The sequence below is a fragment of the Cloeon dipterum genome, chromosome 4 (assembly GCF_949628265.1).
Source record: "Cloeon dipterum chromosome 4, ieCloDipt1.1, whole genome shotgun sequence".
NCBI lineage: Eukaryota > Metazoa > Arthropoda > Insecta > Ephemeroptera > Baetidae > Cloeon > Cloeon dipterum.
Window position 1 is genome coordinate 7341845 of NC_088789.1, and position 26406 is coordinate 7368250.

The 26406-nt window shown below is 41.4% G+C and overlaps 2 protein-coding genes across 6 annotated transcripts; both read left to right on the top strand.

The window, feature by feature from the left end:
- The first annotated feature begins 4856 nt into the window (after nucleotides 1–4856).
- LOC135943992 (uncharacterized) lies at nucleotides 4857–7126 on the top strand. The gene is made up of 4 exons (XM_065490665.1): nucleotides 4857–5590; nucleotides 5661–5687; nucleotides 5973–6086; nucleotides 6140–7126. Exons 1-4 carry the CDS (start codon nucleotides 4951–4953, stop codon nucleotides 6949–6951), a joined length of 1593 nt encoding a protein of 530 aa, XP_065346737.1. The 5' UTR covers nucleotides 4857–4950; the 3' UTR covers nucleotides 6952–7126.
- A 6886-nt stretch (nucleotides 7127–14012) lies between these two features.
- PRAS40 (Proline-rich Akt substrate 40 kDa) lies at nucleotides 14013–25923 on the top strand. Of its 5 annotated transcripts, none has more exons than XM_065488517.1 (8): nucleotides 14027–14136; nucleotides 20540–20857; nucleotides 21057–21187; nucleotides 23294–23594; nucleotides 23851–24218; nucleotides 24274–24451; nucleotides 24783–24997; nucleotides 25306–25923. In XM_065488517.1, exons 3-8 carry the CDS (start codon nucleotides 21065–21067, stop codon nucleotides 25423–25425), a joined length of 1305 nt encoding a protein of 434 aa, XP_065344589.1. In that variant the 5' UTR covers nucleotides 14027–14136; nucleotides 20540–20857; nucleotides 21057–21064; the 3' UTR covers nucleotides 25426–25923. The 5 variants fall into 5 exon arrangements, with proteins under 5 accessions (XP_065344590.1, XP_065344593.1, XP_065344589.1 ...); XM_065488516.1 differs by having other exon boundaries at nucleotides 14028–14136; nucleotides 20540–20810; XM_065488518.1 differs by lacking the exon at nucleotides 20540–20857 and having other exon boundaries at nucleotides 14013–14136.
- Nucleotides 25924–26406: the final 483 nt, after the last annotated feature.

The following is a 26406-nucleotide window of genomic DNA, read 5'->3' on the forward strand; positions in this document are numbered from 1 at the left end:
ATTCTATCACTACTGGGTTAAATTGATTTTTTTCGTTCGTCCAAAATTTTTATTTCTTCCTGCTTAGCACAGCAATGTGTCCAAACAATGATTTTGCTGCTGCTGCACTGCTATTTGAATTTATCATCGGATGTGCTGATATGCGCCAATTTTACGGCCGTTTGCCCTGCTTACATTATTTCATTTCGACTGCTATTTGCTGACTGTAAATATCACCGCGACGTGGAAGAGCAATAAAACGTATCAGGCTGTGCGAAAAGCGAGAATTATTGCCGCGTGCGCGTAAGGGACGAAGAAGCTCTCCAGGACAGTGGGGATGAAAAACTGCATCACCAAATAATTTGCAATTAGTCGCGAAGAGCCCATAAAAGCTGTGCGAGCGAGTCAGTTTCGATTTATTGCGTTTTTAATTGCTGCCCCAACCCCCTCGCTACGGTATAGAAGGCTACAGTGATTTTCTACTTGCGTCGTTTTGCAACTGCAATTACGGCAGACCGCACTAATTAAGTCAAGGTACAATACACGATTCATTGGCGCACACGAATAAATAAGCGCATCAATTAGATGCCAAGTATATAAAGGTTGGGCGGCAATTATTCAGCGCAATAATAATTAACGCTCAGCTTCATCGTGCTTCTTCTGCGTCAGTTTCGCAAATTTTGCCTCTGTTCGTTCAAATTTCGCACAGTCATTACATTGCGCAGATCTCGGGCGGCTGCGTGGAATTTATTCTTCTGCATCGGCACAAACGTTTTCATTTCAACAGCGGGTTGCGCGTGGGACCAACTCCCTCCTCGCGAGATGAACAAGAGACGGATATAATTTATTTACTACACAATTTTGCAAAGTGTTCTGTGCTTATGAAATATCCAAGTACACACGCGAGAATGCAAATATAAACACAATGTATGATTAAGAGCACTCAAACTTTGTGCTAATATTATCATGGTTTTCTGTGTCACTCACATTGATTGGCTTTTGGTCGTGTCATATTGTTTCCTTGTTGAAATGACATGGTGCTTTTATTGTTGTTGAAAATAAATTGATGTATATGCATCATGCCATCATCAATCAATATTTTCCTTGCATTGCAATTTTTTTTAAATGTGTTTGGATTACGTCAAACAAATCTTAAGTTTTTTAAATCGCAATCACTTCCTAGATTTTCTTAAGCAGCGGTGATTTCCAGTAACTTATGTAAAAATGAATTTTTGAATCAATTGTAGGGCGATTTTTGCAACACTAGAATTATTTGTATAAAGAAAAATTACTGGCGATCACCGCTGTCACAGCGATTTGATTAAGCCATTTTTAGGGAGTGAAGAAAAGCAAAAAACTGCAAGTCAGTTATTGTAGGCTTATTTTATTAAAAGTATACATATAAGTCGAGATCCACTCACACACTATGGAAAACACTCTCAAAGCAACTCAAATAACTTTTGAGAAACAATAAAATCTGGAAAAAAAACTTTTACGGAAATTTTCCAGCAAGCAAAAACATGATCTTAGAAAATTATGAATTATTGTTTTCTGCTAGCACCTTGACCAGTAGAATCTGTTTTTGTTATTAAACCCTTATCAGCAAGACTTTGGTGCAGACGCACTCATACCTGCTGGGACTGGGAGCATGCACACTGGCACGTAAACGTAAATCCTCAACGCAATTTCAGCAGCTTGCAAAGGGCAAAAACGCCAGGCATTCAATTCTAATAATTATTTAGCAGGAACACAAAACGTGATTTGAAAGAAAAAACGAATGCAGCTGCGATCACATATGAAAGGATTAAACTCCATTCAAGCAACCCAGAATTTAAACCTTTTCACTGTTTTTCTATACATTAATATATTTTGCAGTTTACAAGTTATTCAAATTAAACCTCAGCATACCAGGGGGGAAATTTTCCACGATTCAACCTTCGTCATTTTAACATATAGAAGCGTATAACGTTACGCTTTCATAAACCCGATATGTTTGTTTGCTCAACCTCATAAATCCAGAGAATATTGTGCATGTATATTTAAACCAGGAAAGAATAAGCCGGCTTTCCTCATTCTTTGAATGCGCAGCACTATTTCTTAGAAATAAATCCAGATATAATCGAAACTCGTGCTCCACAAACAATTGTGCAAGCAGGAAAAAAAATTAATTTCCCAGAGGCGCAGTTTTCAGCTTGGCTTTCGAATACGCGCATTATGGTGTGCTCGAAAACAGACAACTGTCGCAAGGCCAGAATCCGCTTGTTCAGCCAGCGTCAGCCGCCCAATTTTTGCAACCACGGGGAGTCAACTGACACTCCATCATTGACGGCGAATTCGTTGATTGGCATTAAACAAGTTTGTCACACCAATTACCAGCATTTGCTCTTGTAGCTTAACTGTTCATAACGCACTGTGCATTTTCCGTGTGACAATTTATGTCAGCGTGGTGTGCAATATTTTAAAGATGTCCATAAATGCTACATATATATTCTATGCTATAAATCTTTCAAATCAACGTGCCTATATCAGTTTCGTTAATAGAGCACCTAAAACTATTCGTTCATCTCGTGAAGAAAAATTGTTTCATTGTCAGTAGTTGAACGAGGAGAAAGGTATGAATATTTTATTTAAAAAAAAAAACAGCCAGCACTTAGAATCAATTTTTATTTTTATTGATATAGGTATTATTCGAAAAAAGAAAAAAATGGCTAGTAATTAAAATTACGTTCTTTGTCTTATTATGAAGAGATTTTAGAAACACAAAATTTAATTTATTTATTAGCTCTCGACCCACTTGATTTTCCCTCAAATAACATTAATATATATGGCAGAGCCTTTTCTGTTGTATTGCTCTCAGAATATTTTTCACAACAAATGTGGGGAATATATTTCGTCAATACTATTCCGGCGTGAAAAATGGAGTCAGACAACCAAATTAAATCTATCATCAATTCTTGGAAAGCGGAAAGCCTACTCAAAAGCCCAAATCAAAAAAAACATGCGTCACGGTACTCACGGTACACTTGAACGAAAATATATTAAATTTTGCGTCCCGCTGTTGCATCAATTGAACGCACAAAGAAAGTGCGGCGAATTATGATTACGCGAAGATTCTCAGCCACCTGTGCAATGCTCTCACTCTTCCCCATTCATACGCATGGAGCGTAAAAAGCAGGCAGCGAAAATGAATCCGCGCGCGTAAGACTAGTGAAGCAGATTATTTAAGTGGTGTTCACGCAGCGATTCGCGAGTTTCGTTTTCGAAATATTGCCTGCGTTGCCTAACTCGTTAAGTCAGCATCCACACGTGACACAACCAATGCAAGCTCATTAATTATGTAGATTTTGCGGACGCAATTTAACGTCAACGCTGACACTTTTTCCAGCCACGGAGATAAGTTGATAAAACCTGTTGCTTCTTCAGAAAGTGTGCGGTATCACGAGGGAAAGATGAAACCTAGTTATTTTTATTCGACCTTTCCAATAATTCACTTTTACCAAATCAGCTCTGGAGTGAACGGTCACTTTTGTCCAAGCAAGCGGAGAGCAAATTGTCGCGGGTTGATAAACTTGCATCTTGAATTTGCGATGGTGTGCCGGGCGACCGCGGATCAGGCGCGATGCTGAACTTAACTTTCATCTCTCTTAAATAGACTCCGTGCCGAATCGTCGCAGCCACACAATGCGACGAGTGAGACAAAAAGCAGAGATTTGCGCCGCGCTGCTCATCTCTTCACGCGAGAACGAGCAGCAAAACATCGCCTTTTGTTTTTCTGTTCGCGATCCGCGCCGATTAATTCTAGATTAGCGACTTCTTTCCGTGAAAATAAGGATATTGCCGGACGTAATTAATTAGCAAACTGGTGAAAAACAACAAAACGGGCAAGAGAAGGAAAGAAAGTTAAAAGAGGAAACGCGTGCTGCGTATGACGCAGAACACTTCCAAAGTCTTTTGTTTTCGTCAACAGAGGAGTTCTTAAGAATACGCTGACAAGTTAATCAACCTTAATTTCCATGAAACTGAAAAAAGCAAGTATAAAAATTTAAGCTCTAATTGCATGTAAGCATCTCTTTAAAATAAAAATTAATTTTTTTGATTTTGGAGATGTTTTGTAATAAAAACCAAAGTAGCAAACACTCGTTTTTAAAACCAGGAGCGGCAAGAGTTTATTAGTGAACAGTATAATTTTGTTTTGCAGGGTATCTACTGCTGATGAAGTCTTGGGGGCCAAAAAAGCCTTCATTCAAGACGAGGGCACGTGTGATGTGTTCTTCTCCTTTTCTTTTTTTAAACTTCGTCCGCTGTTTTTAATAATGATAATCATTTTATTATTTGAAGTTTGTCGAAACCTCCAATGTTAGTAATGGTTTCTATTCTTGTCTCTAAATTACATACTATAGGTAATCAATATATATCATTTACATCCTTTCCAGCCCTTTCACGGTAACTGTAAACAATTCAAAGTTAAATTGGCTAACGACCTGCAACGCGTAGCGACAAAAATGTTCTTTTGGCTCTCCCAGTTTTTGAAAGGATCATTATCCATCGCGTGTGCGAGAAAAAGCTATAGAATTCCACTTGAACATCACCATTCTCGGTATTTAGAGTTAAAATCGATGATATTCAGCAACACAATGCCGGATCATTATAATGGCAAAGTGCATTCGAGGAGCGAGTGTCGCAACACAAGAGAGGTGATTAAAAATCGCGGCCGCCGAATGGAAGGAAGGATACACACCAGCAGCAGAGCAAGTCTCTCTGGTGTGAAATGAGAAGTGATGACACAGATGAACGCGGCCGACCGATTGCTTTTGCGAAAGCGTGATAACCGCGGTGCCAGGCACGGCGTCCGGATCGTCTTAGGAAGTGGCCTGGCCGGCGACGCTCCCCGCCAGTCGGCCAGCAGTCGGCAGACAAAGCCCGGTATAAAACGCGGCAGCCAGCGGGTCCTCGGCGTCACAAATTGTCACGATGTGCATCTCGGAGCAGCGGCGGCGGCAGCTGCTACTTGTGCTGCTGGGCTGCGGCCTGCTAGTGTCCCCGGTGCGGTGTTTGTGCAAAGTCAAAGTGTCCTCGGCGCCGAACGCGGTGGCCGCGGCCCAGCACCAGTCGCGTGTGTACACGCCGGAGCAGGTGCAGGCCACCACCATCGTCAGTCCGGAGGGCAGCGAGCCCCCGGCCGCGCTCATCTACCCTGTCAAGATCAACAACCCGGTCGAGATTGTGTCGCCTGTGGTGAATGTGCGCAAGAGGACGAGGGGCGTGCAGCATCCGGCGCCCGTGGAGCCGAGTGTGCCCAAGACGGGTCCCGAGTACGTGCCCCCCGTCTACGTGCCAGCGCCCCCGCCGGTCGTCTCCGTGGCCCCCGCCCAGTCGGGGCCGGTGTACGTGCCGGCGCCCGCAAACGTGGTCGCCGCCGAGAAGGCCAAGCTGTGGAAGAAGATTCCGAACAGGCAGGTCAAGCCCATCTCCTACTCGACGGATCTGAGCACCGCCTCTGATGACTCGGGATACAGAGTGGATCTGAAAACGGCCACCTCTTCGGGAATTCCAGCCTCGCAGATCGATTTGTCCCAGTCGGCAAGCGGAGGACACGGTGGAGGCGGAGGAGGTAATGTATTATTTATTTCTTGAAATCTCAAATTTGAGATTTTTGCTTTTTTAAAATTTATTTTCCGCAGGAGGACACGATGGTGGAGGTGGCGGAGGTAACTTTACTTCTTTCGTTTCATATATATACCCACGTCAAAATAATTATTAGCTCGCAAGACAAATACAAACTTCCTTTCTGAGAAAGAGCTAAATTTGCACTCTATAATTGTCTTGTGCTTAAATCAACTTCAAGTCTTGTAACCTCTGCCTAATTAGCTTATTTGATCTTATTATCGCCTCGAGTTTGCAAACCCGATCATTCATCGCTCAATTTGATGTCGATTGACGCATTAATTAGAGTTAAAAACAACAGCCGACTCTGAAAAATAAACTTTTGAAAGGTCACGGCGGCGGCGGGGACGTAGGAGGACACGGAGGTGGAGGAGACCATGACGGTGGTGGCGGAGGGCACGGAGGCGGTGGTGGAGGTGGAGGGGGCCACGGAGGCGGCGGTGGTACGAAGATTCTAAATGTGAAAAACAGTAATCTAATATTACTCTTTAATTAGGCGGTGGTGGAGGCGACGGTGGAAAGAAGGAATTCAAGAAGGGTGGCGGCAAAAAGGGATTTTCCTCGCAGCATAACAGTAATGGAAAGAAGGGCGCCAAGGGTCACAAGAGCAACCACTCCTTCGACAAGGGCGAGAAGGGCAAGCACAACAAGGAGGGCCACTCTGGCGAGCACGGTGAACACGGCGGCCACAAGAAGGGCCACAGCGAGGAGGGCGGCCACGAGTCGGCCTTCGCGGGCGGCAGCAAGGGGCACAAGGGCAACGCGTTCGGCGAGGAAGGCAAGCACAGCAAGGGACACTCAACCAAGGGCGAGCACAACATTTACAAGCTGGACGAGTATGAAAAGAAACACGAGTTCTTCGACGAGAATTACGACGGCGGGCACCACGATAAGCACGGAAAGTACCACGAGCACCACGAGGACAAGAAAGGCGGCCACGAGAAGGGTGGCTTCCATAAGGGCGGGCACCACGAGGACAAGTACGGAAAGAAGGACATCCACAAGAAGGGCCACCACGACGAGCACCACAAGGGACACAACAATAAGCATGGCGGAGAGTCGTACCACGACGACCACGAACACTACGGAAAGGAGGGCGGCGAAGAGGGCCACCAGGAGCACGGCCACCAGTCCAAGAAAGGTGGCGGAGGCGGTGGCGGACACGGAGGAGGCGGTGGTGGCCATGGAGGGGGCGGTGGAGGAGGAGGCCATGGAGGCGGTGGTGGAGGTCACGGCGGAGGACGCCACGGAGGCGGTGGTAAAGGTCACGGAGGAGGAGGTCACGGGGGTGGAGGGCATCATCGCTAAAACCCACCACGTTTTTTGTTTTAAGAAATGGTGCCCAAGCATCGTATTGTTACTGTTGAATGATTTTAAATTATTGTTACTAACATTAACACTCGCATTTCTTGTACATATTCATACAATCCACTGTCAACGACGTAGCGAAATAAAGACAGTCAAAGACTGATGCGGCCAAATATCACATTGCTTTCAATTGCAATTTCAAATATTGCTAACAAAATATCAATATCCCTTGCACCCTAATAGGACATTTAAAAATAGAGCATAATTTGGAATTTAATATGAATGCCACTTGTTACATGAAACTTCTATGAGCTGAGAGCTGATAGTTAAATTGAATGAATTTATTATTAAACGCATGATAGTTTAATTACGGACCTTTTTATGTTTAATAAGCATGAAAATTGAGATTGCATATATTATATAGTTGTAATCATTTATATTTTGACAAACTTGAATTCTAACAAAAAAATGAATAAGTCTACATATGCTGGAAGACAAATAAAAATCGATTAAATAAACAAAATAATAATAATCACTTTTCACAGATCTTAATTAAGATGCAAGGTATAAGTGATTTTTTCTAGAAAAAAATAAATCACCCTAGTCCGTACAGCTTCCCATTCAAGCACTCGTTCAAATTAAGAGCAATGCAGATAATGATAGCCTTTATGTAATTAATAATTGTTATTATGATATCGTTATTTTTCTTAAATTAACTAAGAAAATTTTAATCTCAATGAGGTAAAGTTAGGAATTAAAAAAAATAAATATCAATACTTCCAAATAATGATTAACTTACACAGATTGACAGTTATTCCTGGTTCCACAATAAAACTTCATTTAGCGATTTGAACGCATACGGCTAATTTCTTACGAAATAACAAATGGACATATGAGTATAGAAACCATGTATAGTGATGCGCTTTCATTAAACGCGACGAGCAGGACTCAATTTTGAAATTTAATACTGCTCCAATCTCTCAAGAAACAATTAATATCCACCTACTCAGCAGTGCATTCCATCCAATCTGCGATTGTAATTAAAAACGGCTAGGAATTTAATTAGATCGCGTGCCCTTTTGCATAATTTACGTATATGTGTGAGCACACGCTGTAAAAGCACATTGGCCGCCTGAATCACCGAGGCGGGCAATGAAAGATCATTTAATTTCTGTTTGCATTCCACCAAGCTCGCGACCGGTGGACGTATTATGAAGGCAAAAAGATTTCCTACGCCAGGAAAATCGTAATGAGCTAAAATTTGCATATGAATTCGTTCTCCCCGTGGCGAAAGAGTGTTTATTTTACTTGTGAAACGGCGTGCAGAGCTCGAGTTCTGCTCCGGCAACCAGCCGCGAAAATTACTTCCATATTCATCCGCAAACTGTTTTCGCAGAGTTAGATTAAACATGCATAACTTTTGTACTCCTCGTGTGTGTAAGAGATGACGTACATCCGTCGCGTATAACACCGAAAGTAGCCGTCCTATCTTTTTGTTGGAATTTCCGCTTTGTGTGTGCAAACTGCAAGCAGGTGCGTCATTTGGTCCCTTATTTTTATTAAAAACTAAAAAAAAACGCCGGCCACGCGCATACACAATCGCTGCGAGCACAAAAGACGGCCGAGGACCCTTGCGACGAGAGGCTCAGCTGTGTGCAGATTATAAATTTTTTAATAAAGCCCAGTTTGCTTGCACTCTCGCCTGCAGGCAGCTGAATTACGGCCTGCGAGCGGCACTTTAATAATTCAGCCGGCCGCATCGTATATACCTGTTGAGCCGGCGTTCCCAGCGCAAATGGGCGCCTTCAGGAATGTCATTAACGATTGACCACCAGAAATGCGTCTCCTCTTGCGCAATGCGATGTGGTTTCACCTCGTGCGTGTGTTGCGTTGCGTTTCAAGCCGGATAAATTGATTTTCAGACTCGTCCCGACGCCCCCACAAAAAGAAGCGCAGAGGGTCTAATTCATTCAGGTTGTTACGTCACCGCTAAAGCAATAAAAAATCCCCCGGTGAGCGTGCTTTTGAGCAGAAAACTAAGCCGGGGTGTATCGTGCTTTCATTCAGAGCTGCTCATTTAGAGGAAAAATCAGGCCCGAGACCGTTTGTTTGACAAAGATGAAATAGAGGATAAAATCAGCCAGCTGACCCAAGATTATGAATGGCCTTTCAAAACTATCCGCATCACAAGTTCGGTGATTTCCACTCTCACAATTCAATTCTGCGTCCGCATCGTGCGTTTACGTAGAGAAACGCACGCCCCTCTTGACGCAAACCGGCTGCCGACTCGTTTTATTAATGCAATTAATTAAAGGCTGTTGGCCGCGCACGTCTGCCCGTGCCGAAAAACGCGCGGGTTGAACATATTTCACCTGAGTGAATGATGGCTCCGCAGAGACGCACGCATTTTCGCACTGGCACGCAAACATCGACACAAGTCGGCTAGTCTAATAAGGTAATTGCCCGGTGGGCTGTAAAATAATTGCACACAGGCACTGGAGAGCGCGGTCGCAATTTGTTTCTGCTCGCTCTGGCGGTGGCTACGCCATGTATCATCATTCCAGCGTGCAAAGTGAGCCACGTGCATTCTGCGAAACTTCAACTTATTGCGACTCGCGCGCACGTCTCTGGTCTCTTTCGACAATTAAATTCGCCGCCCCCACGAAGCGCACATAAAAGCTGGCATTCCGCAAAGCCGACACGCGCTCAAGGGAAAAATCCATGGCCACGCGGCCGTAAATTTGCGGGCGCAGTCAGCAAACAGCCGCACGCATATCCTGCAGTTGCCATTTTCCCAGCCAATAAAGCAGATAACCCGCCAGACGGCTGGCAGCGGCGGCGGCGGCGAAATTTTCATTTACAGATTCAGAGAGAAATATGGCACGAAATCGAATCTCGCAGATGGAAGAAATTCAATCAGCCCGTGGCATTCTTCCCTCCGCGGCCGAAAGGGCATCTGCATTTCTCCCAATCTCCTCTCCAACTTTTCGCGTGCAAATGTGCAATTCCTATGCTGGCTCTCCCGCACACGAGATGAAATTGGGCCAAATTGGCTTTTTCGCCGTAATGATGATTGCGGCCCTGTTTTTCCTCGATTTTTCTTTTTTTTTCTTTTACCGTGCCACCCGCGTTAATTTTGCCGCGCGAGAAAGAGCGCCGAAAATGTTTCGCAGGTAGGCGTTAATTGTATTCCAGCGGCACAATCACGAATTATGCAACGCGTGCCACGCCGCCGTCGAGCGGGTTGCGCGACCCGGAGAGTGAGCGATTGTGGGGCTTCGCTGCTCATTCACCCACGGTTGGTGAGAAATTCTTCCTTCCCATTGCCAACGGTTGTTGGATCCAAACACCCGTCCGTCGCCGCTACCGGAATGAGTTATTTAGCTCAACGTCAACTACAAGTGCTTTAATTAGATTTCGCAACGTGACACCACACGTATTGTGGCAACCGTTCGTTTGGAAACGAAAATTTCCATTAATGAAAATATTATTGGCTGCGCGGTTATTTAACAAATTTTACCAAAAATAAAAGCCGAGTTGCAAATTTTTCTGTTTTCTCTTGAATTGCGATCACTTTGTAACATGTCAATCAATGCTCTCGCTGCATGGCGCTTTTGAGGCCGTCATGACCAATGTTTTCGCTTATTCTGTGTGGCATAATTAATATGCATAGCTTTGGTACAGACTTGCTGTTTGCTTTTACCGAAAAAGATAAACCAATAAAAGTAAAACAGAATTGTTTTGTAGTTTATTCACTGGACAAACGACTTCGCAACATCATGGAATATTTTAAGGTGCCTTTAGGCTTCCTTTTTTAACTACTAGCTCTAAGAGCGTTGGTTTCTAACAGATGCATTACCTTTTACATAGGGGAGCATTCTAATCGCCTTAAATCATATTGTGAGCCACCATAATGTACTTTATATTCTTTCAGAAGTGAAGCATTTATTTTTATATGGTCGATGGTAATGGTCTGCTTGCACAAATTTTGCCAAGCTGGCCATTAGGATTTTAGAGCTGCTGTTAAATCTAGACAACATCATAATCCTTATTCTGCGCCACAGCAGCTTGTGCACTTAATTAATGGCGTGCAGTTATAAAGTAACGCTGTTTTTTTCAGTCTTCCCTACGTTACTTTGGTTGTTAGGGTGTAATTATATAGAGTACAACATGATAAATACGCCGGCATTTCACATAACTCTTCCGAAGTTAAATAAAAATTAGATTACACAGGTTTAATTCCTTAAGCTTTTGGCAATGTGGAAATTAAATTGAAACAAAACAACCAGAGTAAACTTAAGAGAAAGGATAGCTCAGAAATCGACTTACCTGTTTATCTGATTTTTAGAGTATTTTTTTTGCTTTCATTCGCCTGATCTTTTATCTGGTTTAAGCGGCAAAACTAACAGAGGCAAACCAACAACCTACTAAAAAAATTGATTTTAATTACAGAGAGCACTCTCTACTTCAGTTTTAGTTTCAGAGTAATCTTTATTATGGTTCTGCAAGGCTATTTTGCCCCATAGAGTGTAAACTTCCACTTATAACTCCATTTTTAAAGATCTGTTCCACTAATTAATTCTGTTACTTTGTGTATATCATGATCTCAAAATGAGGTGGCAAAAATTATTAATTATTCATTATACTATTTGAAATTTGAATCGACCATTTTATAACAGGCGGGAAACTAAAAATTTAAACTCTTGCAAGACAACTATTTTATGAGTGGTTTAGTTATTAATTTCACGTTATTTTTGGCTTTTGGATTTCAATTCAATTCTGTTTATTTCTCCATAGCAGGTCAAATGCCGTAAGCTAAACGCAATACCAAAGATCAAAGAAGAATTCTTAGAAAATTTATTCTGGCCTTGCAACAAAAGTTTAATTTACACCTTACCCTCATTTCCATGCAGCACAAACTCGTTTTCACCATTTTGTTGCGGGGGCAAACACGCTGAGAGCTAAAACGGCTTTTAAACCGCATCATAACCTAATTATACAACTAAGACATAATATGTGCGCGCGTGGCGAGGCGTTCCTCGCGTCAAACTATGCACTCAATTTGTATACGGGTGAGAGCAGCGTGCGTATACTAAGGCTTCTCCTGAAAGGACCCGACAATTTCAAATTCAAATTGCGGCCAACGCCAGAGGCAAATACGCTCTCGGGCAACAAGCCCCGCAGAATGCTCCAGATTTGATGCCGACTGATCAAGCGCGTCAATCGAGTAAAACAAATTTATTCGCAGCGTTATCGAATTTCGCTCGCTCAACCTCCGCGCGAAGTGATGAAAATAATTAGATGTGTATCAGGAGCGATTACTCGGCATCTGTTTTCTCGGTGCACGTGTTTCGTATCGATTGCCGTTGAAATTTGAGTCAGACGAAAGACTAGAATCCTCCGTTTTAGTCTTTCTGAAAAAGCTATCGAGTTTCAGCTGCTTGACTGCGGGTTAATGCCTGCTGGTTGCTCTTTTAATTCCACCTAATCCAGTTTTGTTTGTGTTTGGAAACGGCCGGCCGCGCACACTTAAGCTAACTGCAGCGAGGATTACTCGGCTGGCAATAATTTTATGTGCTTGCTAAAGCCTCCCACTGATCTGTGTTCCGCCCATTTTATGCTCCAGCGCAAAAGTGGTAAAAAGCCATCATATTCCTCGCAGCGGCGTCACCCTTGATTTATTGGCCTGTGATAGCGGTCCTTGATTGCTCGCTCACCTGTCCGCACACTCACGAATTTCCTTTTGTAATTGGTGTGACGCCGCAAAAGTTGCATTCGGTCGAGGTTGACGCTTTATAATCAATTAACCTGCTGATGTCACGGTAATTGATTTTTTGATGATGACGTGTTTAGTGAATAATGAAGAGCTCTGTTGCTCACAAATTGAATAAGCGAGTGGCTTCCAAAAGAAAAGTTAACTGACGTAATAATACGCTCAACACACTTCATTAGCTCCAACATTTTTTACACAGACTTGGACAGTGGTCTTGTAAACTATCTAGACTAAAAATTACATTATACAATCATTTTCCTTGATGTGCAATAATTCATGCTATCTTTCGGTGTAGTTAAATGTCTCTTGAGAAATTATTTATATACGAGATTTGCATAGAAATTAGTTTCTTTTGGTTTATTAAATAGTAAAAAATTGAGTATCACATTAAATTCAACTTCAAGTGTGTTACAGTGATAAAATTAAATTAAAATCATGCTGAAAATACTTTAATTTCTGCTACTTCAATATCTACTATTGACTTTCGTCCATCAAACCTTCTTGCATAGATTTATTTTTATAGATTTCTTTGCAAAATTTTACAACATTCTTAAAATGTTCGATCAAATTTTTGAAGATCAATTTGATAATTATTGCTGACTTGTGTATTCATGTTTTTATCAATGCAGTTTTTCTGTTGCAAAAAACTGCACACTCAAGATGAATTTCTTATCTTCTTGGCGAACAATGTGTGAGGGAGAGATATAGCTTGCGGCCGCACTCAATAAGTGATGATTTGAGAGATTATGTTGCTCCACTTGCAGCACACACAGTGCTGATCGATCACCTCCTGACCTTGTCATAGTCTCCACTGCGGTGTTTTCATTTCGTAAGGTCTCGTCCTGGTCCCCTTTCAATTTAATTTGCAAAAACAGAGCATGAATGCCATGCGACTGTTATTAATCTGTTTCTAACTGTGACAGCTTCAAGCACTAGAAAGCTATTATAAAAGAAGGTGAGCTAAATTAGGTGAGCAAAAAATAAAGCTGAGTGATTTGGCGACCTTTTTGTCGGCGCCGTGGGAGCATCAAATCGACAGATAGCTCAAGATAAGCGCGAGTTGACCGTCTGAACGCGTCACCGCGGAGCGTCAGTTGCACGCGTTGGCGGTGTCCAAGCGACGCAATTGAAAAACCTACTTGACAATTAAGCGATGGGTGGCGAAAAGCAGCGAGCGCATTTTTTCACAACAAAAAGAGAACGTGTAATTTCGCATAGCACCACCGGTCGGCGCGTTCGTGACGCTGCACTCGGCGCCATGCTAATCAAGGCCGAGTGGGCACTGCGCCAATACGTATTATTGCAACTCGCGAGTCTTTCGTTCTTTGCTTCCCTCGGCGAGAGATGTCACGAAACTAGCTCAGCAGCTCGGCGTAAACAATAGGCGCACTTCCTCCGACGTCAGACGGCAGGTAGATAATCGTCATTTCGTTTATTTATCATAATTGCCAATCCACCGGGGGTCGATAGAGCACTTTATCCTCCTTTGTTTCGATTAATTCTATTAATTCAATTCGTTCCGCCCACCCAAGAAATAAACTGGCAGACGAATTTCGTCCCTTTGCTGCACTAGAGCTATTTATGAATTTCGGCAGCGGAAGAGGCGCGAGAGCAAATTGAATTTCGATAAATTAATGACGCGAAGAGGCGGATGATAAAGTTTCAGAACGTTTGATTATCGCGCAAGGCAGAGCCACCGTCTTGTGAAAATGGTGAAAATCTTGTTTCTTATAAGCTTTCCGTACAATATGAAGTTGCGTGGGTGCTCAAGGATATTGAATAGTTGAACAGTTAAAATTTTTAATTTTACTATGCAATGATTTAAGAGAGCAAGAATCTTCTGCAAAAATATTTATCAATAAAAAGTATTATGCAAATTTAAGGTAGGGGTCTTTTTGCAAATCATCGTTCAATTATGGATGAAGAAACCATCATACAGTATAAATGAGATGTTTTTTATTTATTTGTTAAGAAATTGCTTCTATTTAATTCCTAAAGTTATTAAATTTTTTGCGTGAAGCTAAAAACAGGGGGTTAAAACATTAAAAATACGAAAAAACTATTTGTATATGTATATATGTTTATGTTCGTGTGAGTTTTTTTGCTCTTTTTTATCCCTGTCCTAGGACCGGGAAGGGCGCGCACTGCACTAGCACGAATGCTGAAACCCGGGTCCCAATAACACCACGAGTAGAAAGTAATTCTGTGCATATCGAATTAACTTGGAAGACCATAGTAACAAATGACTTTTTGATAGCAAAATAAAAAAGTCGAACCTAGATATTTTCTCAAATTTCGCATGATTTCGAATCAGTTCACCATGAGAACCAGAAAATTAAAAATTTGCGAGATAATGTGAATATTTATCGCTACCGAGTTGATCATAGAAAATAAATCGTTAAAAGTACTTTTGTATGCTGTTTCATATTTTTAATTATGCTAAACCTGCTTTCAGCTCCGCGCGCAGACCAAACAGACAAACAAATCTCATGTAACTGGGAAAAGTTACAAAACGTTTGCTAATTTGTTAGTCATAAAAATTCTTCTAAATTGATGCACGTCCCTAAGGGAAGAGAATTAGGTATTGTGCCACACTAGCAAATGGATTGAAACGATGCACGACTGTGCCAGCGAGTCCTAATCTTGTAAATTGGTGTTCTAATTAAGAAAGATCTGTGGAAATAAAATGCTGTAATGACATCCACCACGCGCGCACGCAAAGCATCCGTCAATTCAGTTTCCGTGGAAACGTGCGCAGTTCTTTTCACATAAAACTGGGGGAGGCAATAAAATCCAAAGTTAGGCGCTGCCAATTAAAATGCACAGGGGATATCATTGCGCTCGAGCTAGGCGAGTGACGCAGCGGAATAAATTCATAAACACATCGGCGCATGCAAAGGGAAGGCGGCAAAAGAGGGTTAATTAAATTGCAGAAATTCATTGAACTGTCCGCCGGCGGCGCCTGTTTGCGAAATCGGTGCCGGAGTACAAACAATAATTAGCGCGAGTGGCCGCGTGCGCCGTATTTTATCTTTTGGCGAAAGCGTCTCTCCAAGCAGGTGCATATCATAAATAACAGTTTGTTTTTCACTCGGTGCGAAAATCACCTTCATTCGCCCGATAATCGCGCGCAATATTGTTTTGCTGAAATAAAAAATAAGAAGAAGAATGAAAATAATAAAACTGCAAAACACGACTCGGTGGCGCCGGCACTCGCTCACTTTCGCGCACATTTATTTATGTGCTGCAAATTGCACACACGACACTGCACTGTTCACTCCTACCGCGAGCCCCTCCTTCCTACGAGCGATAAATATGTATGCACCGAGAAATGCACTCGCGGTGTCATGTGTTCTAATGTGGCACATAATTGTAAACACACGAGATGCGACTGTGACGCAACAAGCAGCGCCGCATTGAAAACAATGTGATTTACGCTCGTCTGCTGTGTAGTGCGATTCCGTGCCGAGTTGTTGTTTAATAATCCTGTAATATTTATAGCTCAAAAGTCACGCCACTTCCTCTGAGAAACTGTTTTGAACTATGCATCGATTTAATTTGCGAATTAAACGTGCAATTTTTTTGAAACGAAAGTTCTTTTCACGAGCACTAATATTTATATATGCACACGCAGGGTAAACGTGGAATATATCCGCTGATGATCGGTACAAATGTTATATTATTTTATTTATAAAATAAACTGATGACGTCCTAGCTTTCATCAGTTTCCAATGAGAACGATGTTTATTTTACTCTCTGGTGAATGAAACAAGAAATTTATTGACATGCACTGAATGCCCTTGAAATAAATCTCCAGTTAGAGTATCAACATACAATGTGAGGTTATTTCAATGGAAATCTTTTAAATAATCAAAATAGCTTCTATGAAAAGTGTATTTTAAACCTTGTTGTGTCTCTCAGCACAGCATTTCTATTGATTGATTTATTTATTGTTTGTCGGTTTCTCCGAGCTAGACGCCACAAATGACATTAAAGTTGGCGAGCCGAGTGACAATGAAACGTTTAAGTTGTCAACACCAACAAACCAACAGCTCTAAGCATTTTAATTAACGCAGCGCTGATGCCACCGCATAATTAAGTGAATTGCACCATAGGAATGCCGTGCGATGCTCTCCTTGGAGCACTTCTCATTCTTTAAAGATTTAGAAATAGAAATTTCGTACTCTTCATTATTTGGTGTATTTTTAATACTTAATTTTTCGATTTTAAAAAGTCTTAGAAGAATAAACATGAACTGAGTAAAATTGTAAATCATCTGCGTCTCTTCTGTTTAATCATAGGGTGACTCCCTGATTAATCATATATAGCGCTTGCAAATTTCTTGGGTCACGAAGAAATACTAACAGGGTTAAAATTTGAGAAGAAAATTTTCCTCAATATTTCATAATGAATTGTGAAATTTGAACAGAGCATTTTGGAAAATAGAGTTCATTTTGGCTAAATTTTCCCTCCTTGAGTGTTGAAAGCATTTGTGGCAGGTTTCTAGGGATCGATCCCTGATCAGCGTTTATATAATATTTGTTTATCTTGCAACTCAGTATTTCAGTGTATGCGGAGAGAGATCATTTCATATCATGTTGAATCGTTTTAGCAGCTTTTCTGCTAGTTCTGTTTGCTCTTACAACTGCTATGTATTATTATTAAATTAATATTGGTTTTGCAAGTGCCAAGTAGCAACACCGTTTTACGCCATGCAGTAAAATCAGATTGATAGGAAAATAAATAACTAGAAAGGGCTTATTGTTAAGACAGCAAAATGGCTGCAAAAGAGATAATAAAAATAAATAAACCTCAACCGGCTGGGAGGCACGGTGGCGCCGACTCACCACAATACTGCCACTGGTGGGCCAAAAATGTTATCTGTTCGGCGGTGTTATTGGATCTGGTGGGCTCATAGCCCACGGGAAGTGCTGTGCAGAGGTTATAAAAAATATTAAAATTAAATTCATTAATTTAACTTCAACTTCATATTTTTTTTCAAATGTCACCATAAATGCTTGCTATAATCATATCCGATGAAATCATGTCCAGAACATATAACTAAACTCTAATTCAGCAGGCGAAAACCTTTTGCAGTTCGGACTGTGCGCATCAGTTAAATTTACCGCGGAGCATTCCAAAACTGGCGATTTTTATCTCTACATTGCCTCTTTCTTCGCTAATTTTGGAATTGCGTTCTTTCGCTACTCTTTGAGAAATGGACGAATTTAATTGGCGACGAGACGCTCCCTGGCCGCTTTGTGCGCGAGCCGCTTTTCGGATCTTGGGCAAACAGCCCGCGGTCCGAGCGCAATTTAGCGCAGTGCCCAGTGGCGCCGAGCATTGTTCTCCGCGTGCCTGTGAGCTCTGGCGCTGGGTTAACCACTCGCCACGCACACAGGCCTGCTCGCACTCGCGAAAACTGACTTTCGCCAGAACAAACAACCGAAGATGTTTATTAAAACAAGTCGAATGTAATTAAAAGCGGATTAGGCGTGTGAGAGCGCTTCCGAAAATTTCAGACCCCTCGAGGCTTCCGGCCAGAAATGGCGTTCGCCTTATTCAGGGTCGCTGCAGCCTCGTATTTATTGGGTTAGATGATCGGTAATCCAGTTACCCTGCTAATAAATTGATAAATTGAGTTTACGGCTTGACAAGAAAAGGCCGAAATAACAGGGTCTATTAGAAATAAAATCTAATTTGTGATTAGTGTCTGGAATTGAAAAGGTAGAAAATTGTTCAGATCATTTACAGCAATATCTCTGGATCTTTTCTATTTTCTCTGGAATGAACCCTGTAAGTTTTATTTTTTACTGCAGCTCAAAGTTTTAAAAATAGCTTAAATGAAGAGGTATATTTTGCTGTTGGTAAAAATGTAGAAAATGATAAAAATTTGGGCCATAAATGCTATGAAAAATGTCTTCAAATCTTTTTAAACACGCAAGCATCAGTATACCCTGCCACCATCAGGGCAGGGATGGTGCAAAGATGGTGCAGCCAGCCGCCGGCTCAAAAATTTGGCTTTTAATGTTTGATTAAAATCTTCCAAATCTACTTGTGTCCTGATTACAAAATTCACTTGAGCCTGGATTTAAAAAAAAGCTCCATCAGATTAATGGTTATGCAAAGATTCTGCTAATCTTGAGCCAAACTTAATATGAAACATAAATTTTATTAGCGTTTTGATTCTGTGCCATGAGTTAAATTTAGGATGTGTGCAATTTTAGATCATTGGCGAATTCTCTACACACGCAGAAATAAATTAACATTCAACTTTTTTAACATTTCCGAAAGACTTAAAAAATATGCAGATTTATAACACGGGCAGTTTTTTTTCTGGGCTTCATATCATCGTGAAGTTATCAAATGAGCACGAATCATACAATATTAATCCTATTATAAACCATACTAGAAATCAATAAAAACCATATTAAAGATATTTTTCCAGAAAAAAAATTATATTTTGCAAATTACGCAAATTATTAATAAGAAAAAAACAGTCAAAAATCCGACTGAATTGCTCCAAAAAACAGTCTTAAAAGCAGCCCTGACAAATTTTATTTCATTATTCTCCACCTTAAATCAAATTAATAAATTAGTTATCTAATATCAGTAAAATTTTCTGGCTCTCAAAAATTTATAAATGGTCCAAATAAAATGTGCTGAGGTTTGCATCGATTTGGCAAAGATTTGAAACGAGGAATCTTATTAAATGTCACTCTCTTTTCCTGAATAATGCCTTTTTACCACCAGGATTTCCAGGAAAACGATATCCCGCCAGCTTATGCAGAATCGCGGATTATTACTGAAGGCATATATATTCGATTCTTGCTGAAAAATAGCTCCGCACGCAGAAATAGACCGACTGCTCTTTTGTGAATGACAAAATTAATAACAACAGCAGCACCAATGGGGGCATTCACATTATTCGCACACACACAGAGTGAACTCAAAGATGACCCCGTGTGCGCGTCCATTAGGGCCTCCGTCGCACAGGAAAACGCATTCAGACCTGTTTGATGTAAACGAACGCGAAATGTAACGCTGATAAATTATTGTTTGCGTGCATGCATGCAGGCGGCCGTAAATATGTGCGAACAATTGCACTCATTTTTCATCCCGGGCGCCCACGCTCGGGTCTCCAGGAACATAATACGCCCTTCTCTGGCGGCCGGGTTGTGTTTTGTGCCCACCGCCTTCGCAAAGAACAAACCTGAAGGGCCGCTGTTATTCCTCGCTTTTGTGCAGTGTGCAGAGAGTGCTTTAAATGGCACTGAAGCGTATATCAGAATTTATTTTCTCCCTGATAGAAGGTGTAAAATGGCCAGAGAAATAATTTTTACAGCGATGAGGAAACTTTTGTTATAAAATGTTGCTATAATAAATATTTTGAAATTAACAAATTTCACATTGAGAATTTTAAACTTCTAGAAAAAATCATTGTAGTTAGAAGTGCTGCTTCATTCTAAATGATTGACCTAGCTCACAGTTGAAGGTTCTAGGGTTTCTGTAAAAACTCAAAATCGTTGTTGGTTGTCTATTATCGATTAAATTTGGAAAAATAATCATGTTTAATCCCTTTCTCCGTATAACACCAGAAAATAAACCATTTTACAGAGTAATTCTTGGCATAAAACCGTTACACGTATTATATTATATCCAATAAGAAAAAAGGGTTGGTACATTTTTTCAATCTTATTTATCTTTTCCAGGTACTTTTGGATTAACGGGATTGACTTTGCTTTAAGTTTTAAACACTTATGTTTTAATTATTGTATTTTTTACTATATTTTGTCATCTAAAAATATTTTTCAGTATTTTTGGAAAGCAGCATTCTTTTCACCCAGTGTCAACCCCTAGGAGCATGGGGATTGTGCCCTGATTCAAAATTCCATCAGCCAGAAGCCACCGGCGATAGCCGTCTGATGGCGCAGCAGTCCGCCAGTCCGCCGAACAAGTACGAGTAGCACCGTAGTAGAATAACACACAGCGCGACCAATCAGAGCGCCAGACGAGAGTGGAAAAATATTCGCAGGCATTGAAGATCAGTATAGCAGGGATAGCCGCTTCAAACTCGCTAATTAAGGTATACAAGCGTCCAAAAGCGGCCGACGAGGGTGACGATTCGTCCAGGTACGCGGCCGAAGGGTATTCGGTGCCGTCGGGGCCTTCGCCCGGCGCGTGACAGGCGCCGCGGCCGCGCCTGGCGCCGAATTCCGGTGCGAGTCGCTAGGCCAGGGCCAGGGCCGTAAATCTTGACATTGAACCGCTGCGAAAGTCGGCCGCTTCCTAGTCTGATTGTGTTCAAATCGCTCGCGTTTTTGCTCGGCAGGTGCAATCATGCTGCTCACATGCCAATGTCTCAACGTGTCCATCGTGATCGAGGGCTGCGAGATCGGCGCCGCCGACTTCGAACAACTCGGCATCACGGACGTCGATCGACAGGACCCCTTTTTCAAAAGTGTGAGTTATGCACGTTAGCTAATTGGCCCCGTCTGAGCGGCGCCTCTATTTGCACGACACGTGCTTTGGCTTATATGTAGGCGGGTGAGAGCCAAAAATTTCGCCTCCGTTTCCCGTGCAGGCAGCCGCCGCACATGCACACACATCATAATATGTACATACATAACGTAATCCTATTGATTTTCAGCCCGTCTATTTTTCCCTCGAGCACCGCGGCTGCGAGTTCAGTTTCATTGAATAATGATACATTTGCATAATTTCGGTTTCATGATTACGCCGAGCGTGAATCCAATGAAATGTTGTCTTGTCATGTTCGGCGTGACAGCGACCACGTTTTTATTATAACGCTACTCGGCGCAATTGATTGTTAAGTATTGCTAATCAATTTTCCTTATCGCAATCAGCTGAGAGGTTCACACTACATACTTGCAATTCATCGCGAAACTATTTATAGCACCGCACAATTGATTTTCGTCTTCATCGCTGGAAATATTTCTCAATATTAACAATACACTTACTTCGTGATTTCGTGCTGATGTGAAAAAAAATAATATCGCTTTCCCATTTTTAATGCCTTTTGATATCAAAAGGCATGATATGTTTCAAAAGAAAAATAATAATGATACCACATAAAAGTAAATAATGGAAATCATATCTTTTGTGTCTTAGGATCGCTAGTGAAGTCACTTTTTGTCACGGAAACGGTTTACAGCATTTTTTATGCCGATTTCTGGATAAATTTGATCTCGAAGGTCATTAAAGAGGATTAATTTTAATTCGGCTCTTGGATTTTAAGTCATCTTTTTTCTCCCGAAAAATATAAAATTACCTCTGCTTTGATAGGAGAAATGTCAGGAAAAGTTTGTGTTTGTCAAGAAAATTTTCTAGATTATTCCTGGTGAGCCGTCATTTAAAGGCTAACATTCGAGCCTACGTGTCAAGCTCAAAATATGAAAGAAAGCGGCTGGGAAACAGGTTTTTCTCACTCCACTTTTTGGAGCGCCACCGAAAATAATTTTTGTCGCTCTCCGCTAACCCCGTTCGACGCCATCGACATTCCCTATTTTCAATTAGGCTGATCAAATACTTCCTGCTACTGTCCGATTTGTTTATTTATGCAAATGCGAATGCGCGCCATAATTGAGGAGTGAAGAATGGAAAGGTCGTCTGGCTGTCTGCTATGTAGCAATGCTAATGCTATGACTGGGTGCGTGAGTGTACACAAGTAGGCTTTTAACACCTGCCAGCGAAAGCACCAAGCCGAACACGTCCTCTGATAAAAAGCCCCATGCCCGGTGCTTCATTGACACAAACACTCTTGATTATTTAGCAATTGAACGTGGAAACCCCCTATATTTATCTCTGTGAGACTTGTTTGCACGCGGAACAGATTTTATCTAGTTTGTTAGTTACGACACTTTAAATAGCTCAATTATGATCATATCATTTAAAAAACAAATATTTGCCTTTTAAAAGCAGATATTTCCTGATTCTCTTGGTGGCAGGGTTGGAACAAAACCCGCATTTATTAAAAAATGTATCGACCTGGTTCTACAAGTATTCCAGTTTTTTTCACTTGTTTTGTTTCGTGTAAATAATGATGTTTTACAGCAAGCCAAGCGCACGATGAACTTTTACCTCGACATGGCGGCTATTGTGGGACAGGAACCGCGAATTTTGGGGCCAGTTGTTTATCTTGGAAAAGTGTTTTTCCCCTCCTGAGCCGTCGTGGTGAAGCGGGCAGTGGAGGGAGAGCGAGCGATCGAACAAAAGCTCTCGTCCCCCTCCACTCGCAGCGACGGAGGCTAACAGTGCAAATTTTCCGCTTTATTCGCAACTCCATCCAGCTGGAGGCTGGAGGCCCTGTAGGGACAAATGATTGGTGGACTTCTCTGATTGGCTGCACCGAAAACCGCCAAAAAGGGAAACAAATCAATTGCTTACGTCCGCCTGGCTTGTTTTCAGGAAATATTAAAAAATGTATCCCATTCATCCTCTCAATAAATCGTTCACAGATTTCTCGAAATATATCACATATCTCTAAATGAATTGTCAATGCAGAACCGTGCAACCACTAATATTAAATTGTTTTTTTGTCCGTTTCAGTGTGTTGGAAGTGTGGAACTCGGCGAAATCAACAAGGAACAAGCCTCCTTAGTGCACATCAGACATATCGGCGAGTGGTTGGTGCATCAGTGCCTGAACTGCGAGATGCACACGCATGCCATCCATAAGGAGCGGCGTGGCAACTGTGTCATCGTCAACTCTGAGTTGCTGTCGGACACGCAGCAAATCGAGTCGCTTAGGAACAATGATGCCTTCTCTCCTGTGTTTAGAATAGTCGTCAACAGAGACATAGACCTTGTCTCTCCAGAGCCTTCTCTCAACAACACTCCTGCAGTGTCAGGTAAATAATGTCTTCTCTAATTTTACTGGGTTGACCGCCGAGAAATAAATTTTAGTATCCTGAAAAAACTGACGTCACTAAAACAAAAGAAGTTGTTCAAATTGATTTTTTTTAAATAAATTTTTAAAGAGCCAACAGATGTTTCCTGCGTATTAATTTCTTAGGTCATAAATGAAAGCAAAATTTTTAATTTACAAATTTTCCTAGAAGATGTAAAATCAGTGCCTGCATCCTATTTTATTTCCATAAGTTTCAGCCCTTCACCCTATTGGTCCGCTCCAAGCTGGTTTGATGGCCCTGCAGCAGAAGCTGAACGAAGCTATCAGGCAGCAAACGGCCAACGTGGAGGAAAAGGTGCGTCTCTTCACCGAGCAACAGTATGCTGATCTGGAGGACTTCCGCAAGACGGCCCACGATGACCAGAAGGCGCTGTGCAGGGTGCTAAAGTCATGCCCCGCCCTGCAGAAGGAAGAGGAGGCGCTGACCGCCACCAAACCCCCGCAGCAGCCAAGCAGGGCTGCTGGTGCGTCCGTTAAGCTTGAGACGCCGCTCTCTGCATTGAAACCAGTGATGGTCTCTAAAGGAAATGCCCTTAATAAGACTAGGAAATCTCTTCCGTTCGTGGTATGCTAAACTGACCATCACCTTTCGGTTTATTTACTTTTGGAATTTGGATCAGGTACCACTCGGCATGGGAGATGGAGGACTCAATAAATCAGGTGTGATCCCTGGCAACAGGAATAACCGAGTCGGGGTCCAGGGCTCGCTGGACACTGAAGGCCTTTTCGATTTGGAAGGAATGGAGGAGCCATCGCAAGAGCCTCTGCACTCTGAGGATGAGACTGACGATACCGATGGTATGTTGTTTAATTTTGAACGTACCCTGTATGTTTTTTACCACTAATTAAATTGTGGTATTCGCGCTATTTCATTCTCTCACTCATAATAAAATACTGCTTTTTGTATTTTACAGTCGTGCGATTGTTAAGAGGTATTTTACTAGGTAGTTGGCATTTTATCGTGCACATTTGACCATTTTTAAGCACAGCTAATTTGATTGTTGCTTTTTAAAAAATGTGGAGTGTAGTCCACGTTTTCTGTCGTTGTGAACTTAAATACTGTGCATATTGTCACTGTTAGTTACGCTACATAAATTGTTGTTGGAGGCTTTTCATTTTTCTTTTGTAGTTCATCTTATTTCGCCGGGTCTATCACCAAAGACTAGGAATACTGATGACATTCTCTGTGCAGAATCTGGAAGCCACGATGAAGGCATTCACATCCCGAGACATCGGTTTCACACTGTGGCTGCAAACAACCTGGCCCGTTCATTGCCTGTCACTGTACCAGTGTTTCCCCAACAAAATATCGCCACTTTAAATTTTGATGATGAGGATATGAAAGTGAGTAATAATTTAATAATATTAGGATCATGAGATATAGGCTTTTTTAACACTCAAGCAAAATAGACAAATGCAGCACATTTATGTTATCTATGCACCTTACAAATTTAGAAAATATAATTCTCTATTGATTTAAACACAAAATATATTTTACCAAAATATGATGTTAACTTTGCTCTTTGTCTTCAATTTTCATAACAATTTCTGATTGTCATCATGAAAAGTAAATATCAGAGCGTTTCAATGTCATCTTTTAAATATATTATGAAGCTTGAAACAATTATGGCTAACTCTTTTTGATATTTCAGGATACTCCTCTGGACCCACAGGCCATCGCAGCCTCGATCAAGGCATTAGCTAAAAGTGTGCATGGCGAACACAACGTGTTTGGTGACCTTCCGAGGCCTCGCTTTAGTACCCAACTGTGATTATACTCTCCTCAGATGAAGCATAGTATTAGCTCAGTTAGTTTAGTCACCTTGTTTAACACACAAGCCGCTTGTATGTGCTATTGTTATTTTTGCTGCTCCATAAGATAACACATCCATTGTTCACTTGTTCCGCGTTCTGAGGGAGCATCAAAAGTTACTATGCTCAATTCGTTTCAAGCAGCTGAGTTATTTTTGCCTTACATCATCTGTGGAAACTGCATTTTCTCTAGACGATTAAAGTAATATTTTTCTGTAAGTCTTCTGCATGTAGTTACATTGCAGCTGTTCTTGATTTTTTGGTGGTTGCACAAAGTTTTCTTTGTTTGTCTGACGTAAAGATGATGGATCAAATTGTAAAATGGTTAAATTTCCACGTCAAACTACTTGTTAAATAGTTCCTCAACTGTCAGCCGCAATTTGATATTCCCCCGACGACACTCTTGTATAATTTCCTACGTGATTGGCATGGAATAAAATGGAATCGTTTTTAAAGAATAGGACATTAAATCATTCTTTTAGATGTGAATCCTCTCATTTCAGATCACTTTGCGATAAGTTTGTTACTCACGCTACTTATCCAGATGACAAATTTGCTTTTGCTTGCTAGTATCTTAGGATTTATTTGGCGTTTTAGTTTTTTGCAAAATTATTGTAGTATACAACAAGTTGAAAATTTTAGATTCAACAGAATATGCAGATCCATAGGATTAAATTCCTTTCTTGGAATATCATTCAAGATGTAATTATGATGTATTGTTTATTTGTTTATTCTCACACTTGGTCAAAAAATACATTCATGTTATTTAAAGTCGTCAGATTTATAAAAAACATGTGAGAAAAGGCAGAATACCTGGCAAACATCTTGTTAAAACTTTACCCAGGAGGGCAAAGCCGGTATTGGCCTATACTAGAGGAGTAGCACTTTACAAAATCGCACTCACATATGCCTTGCACACTGCTGGAAACTGTGCCGCTGAA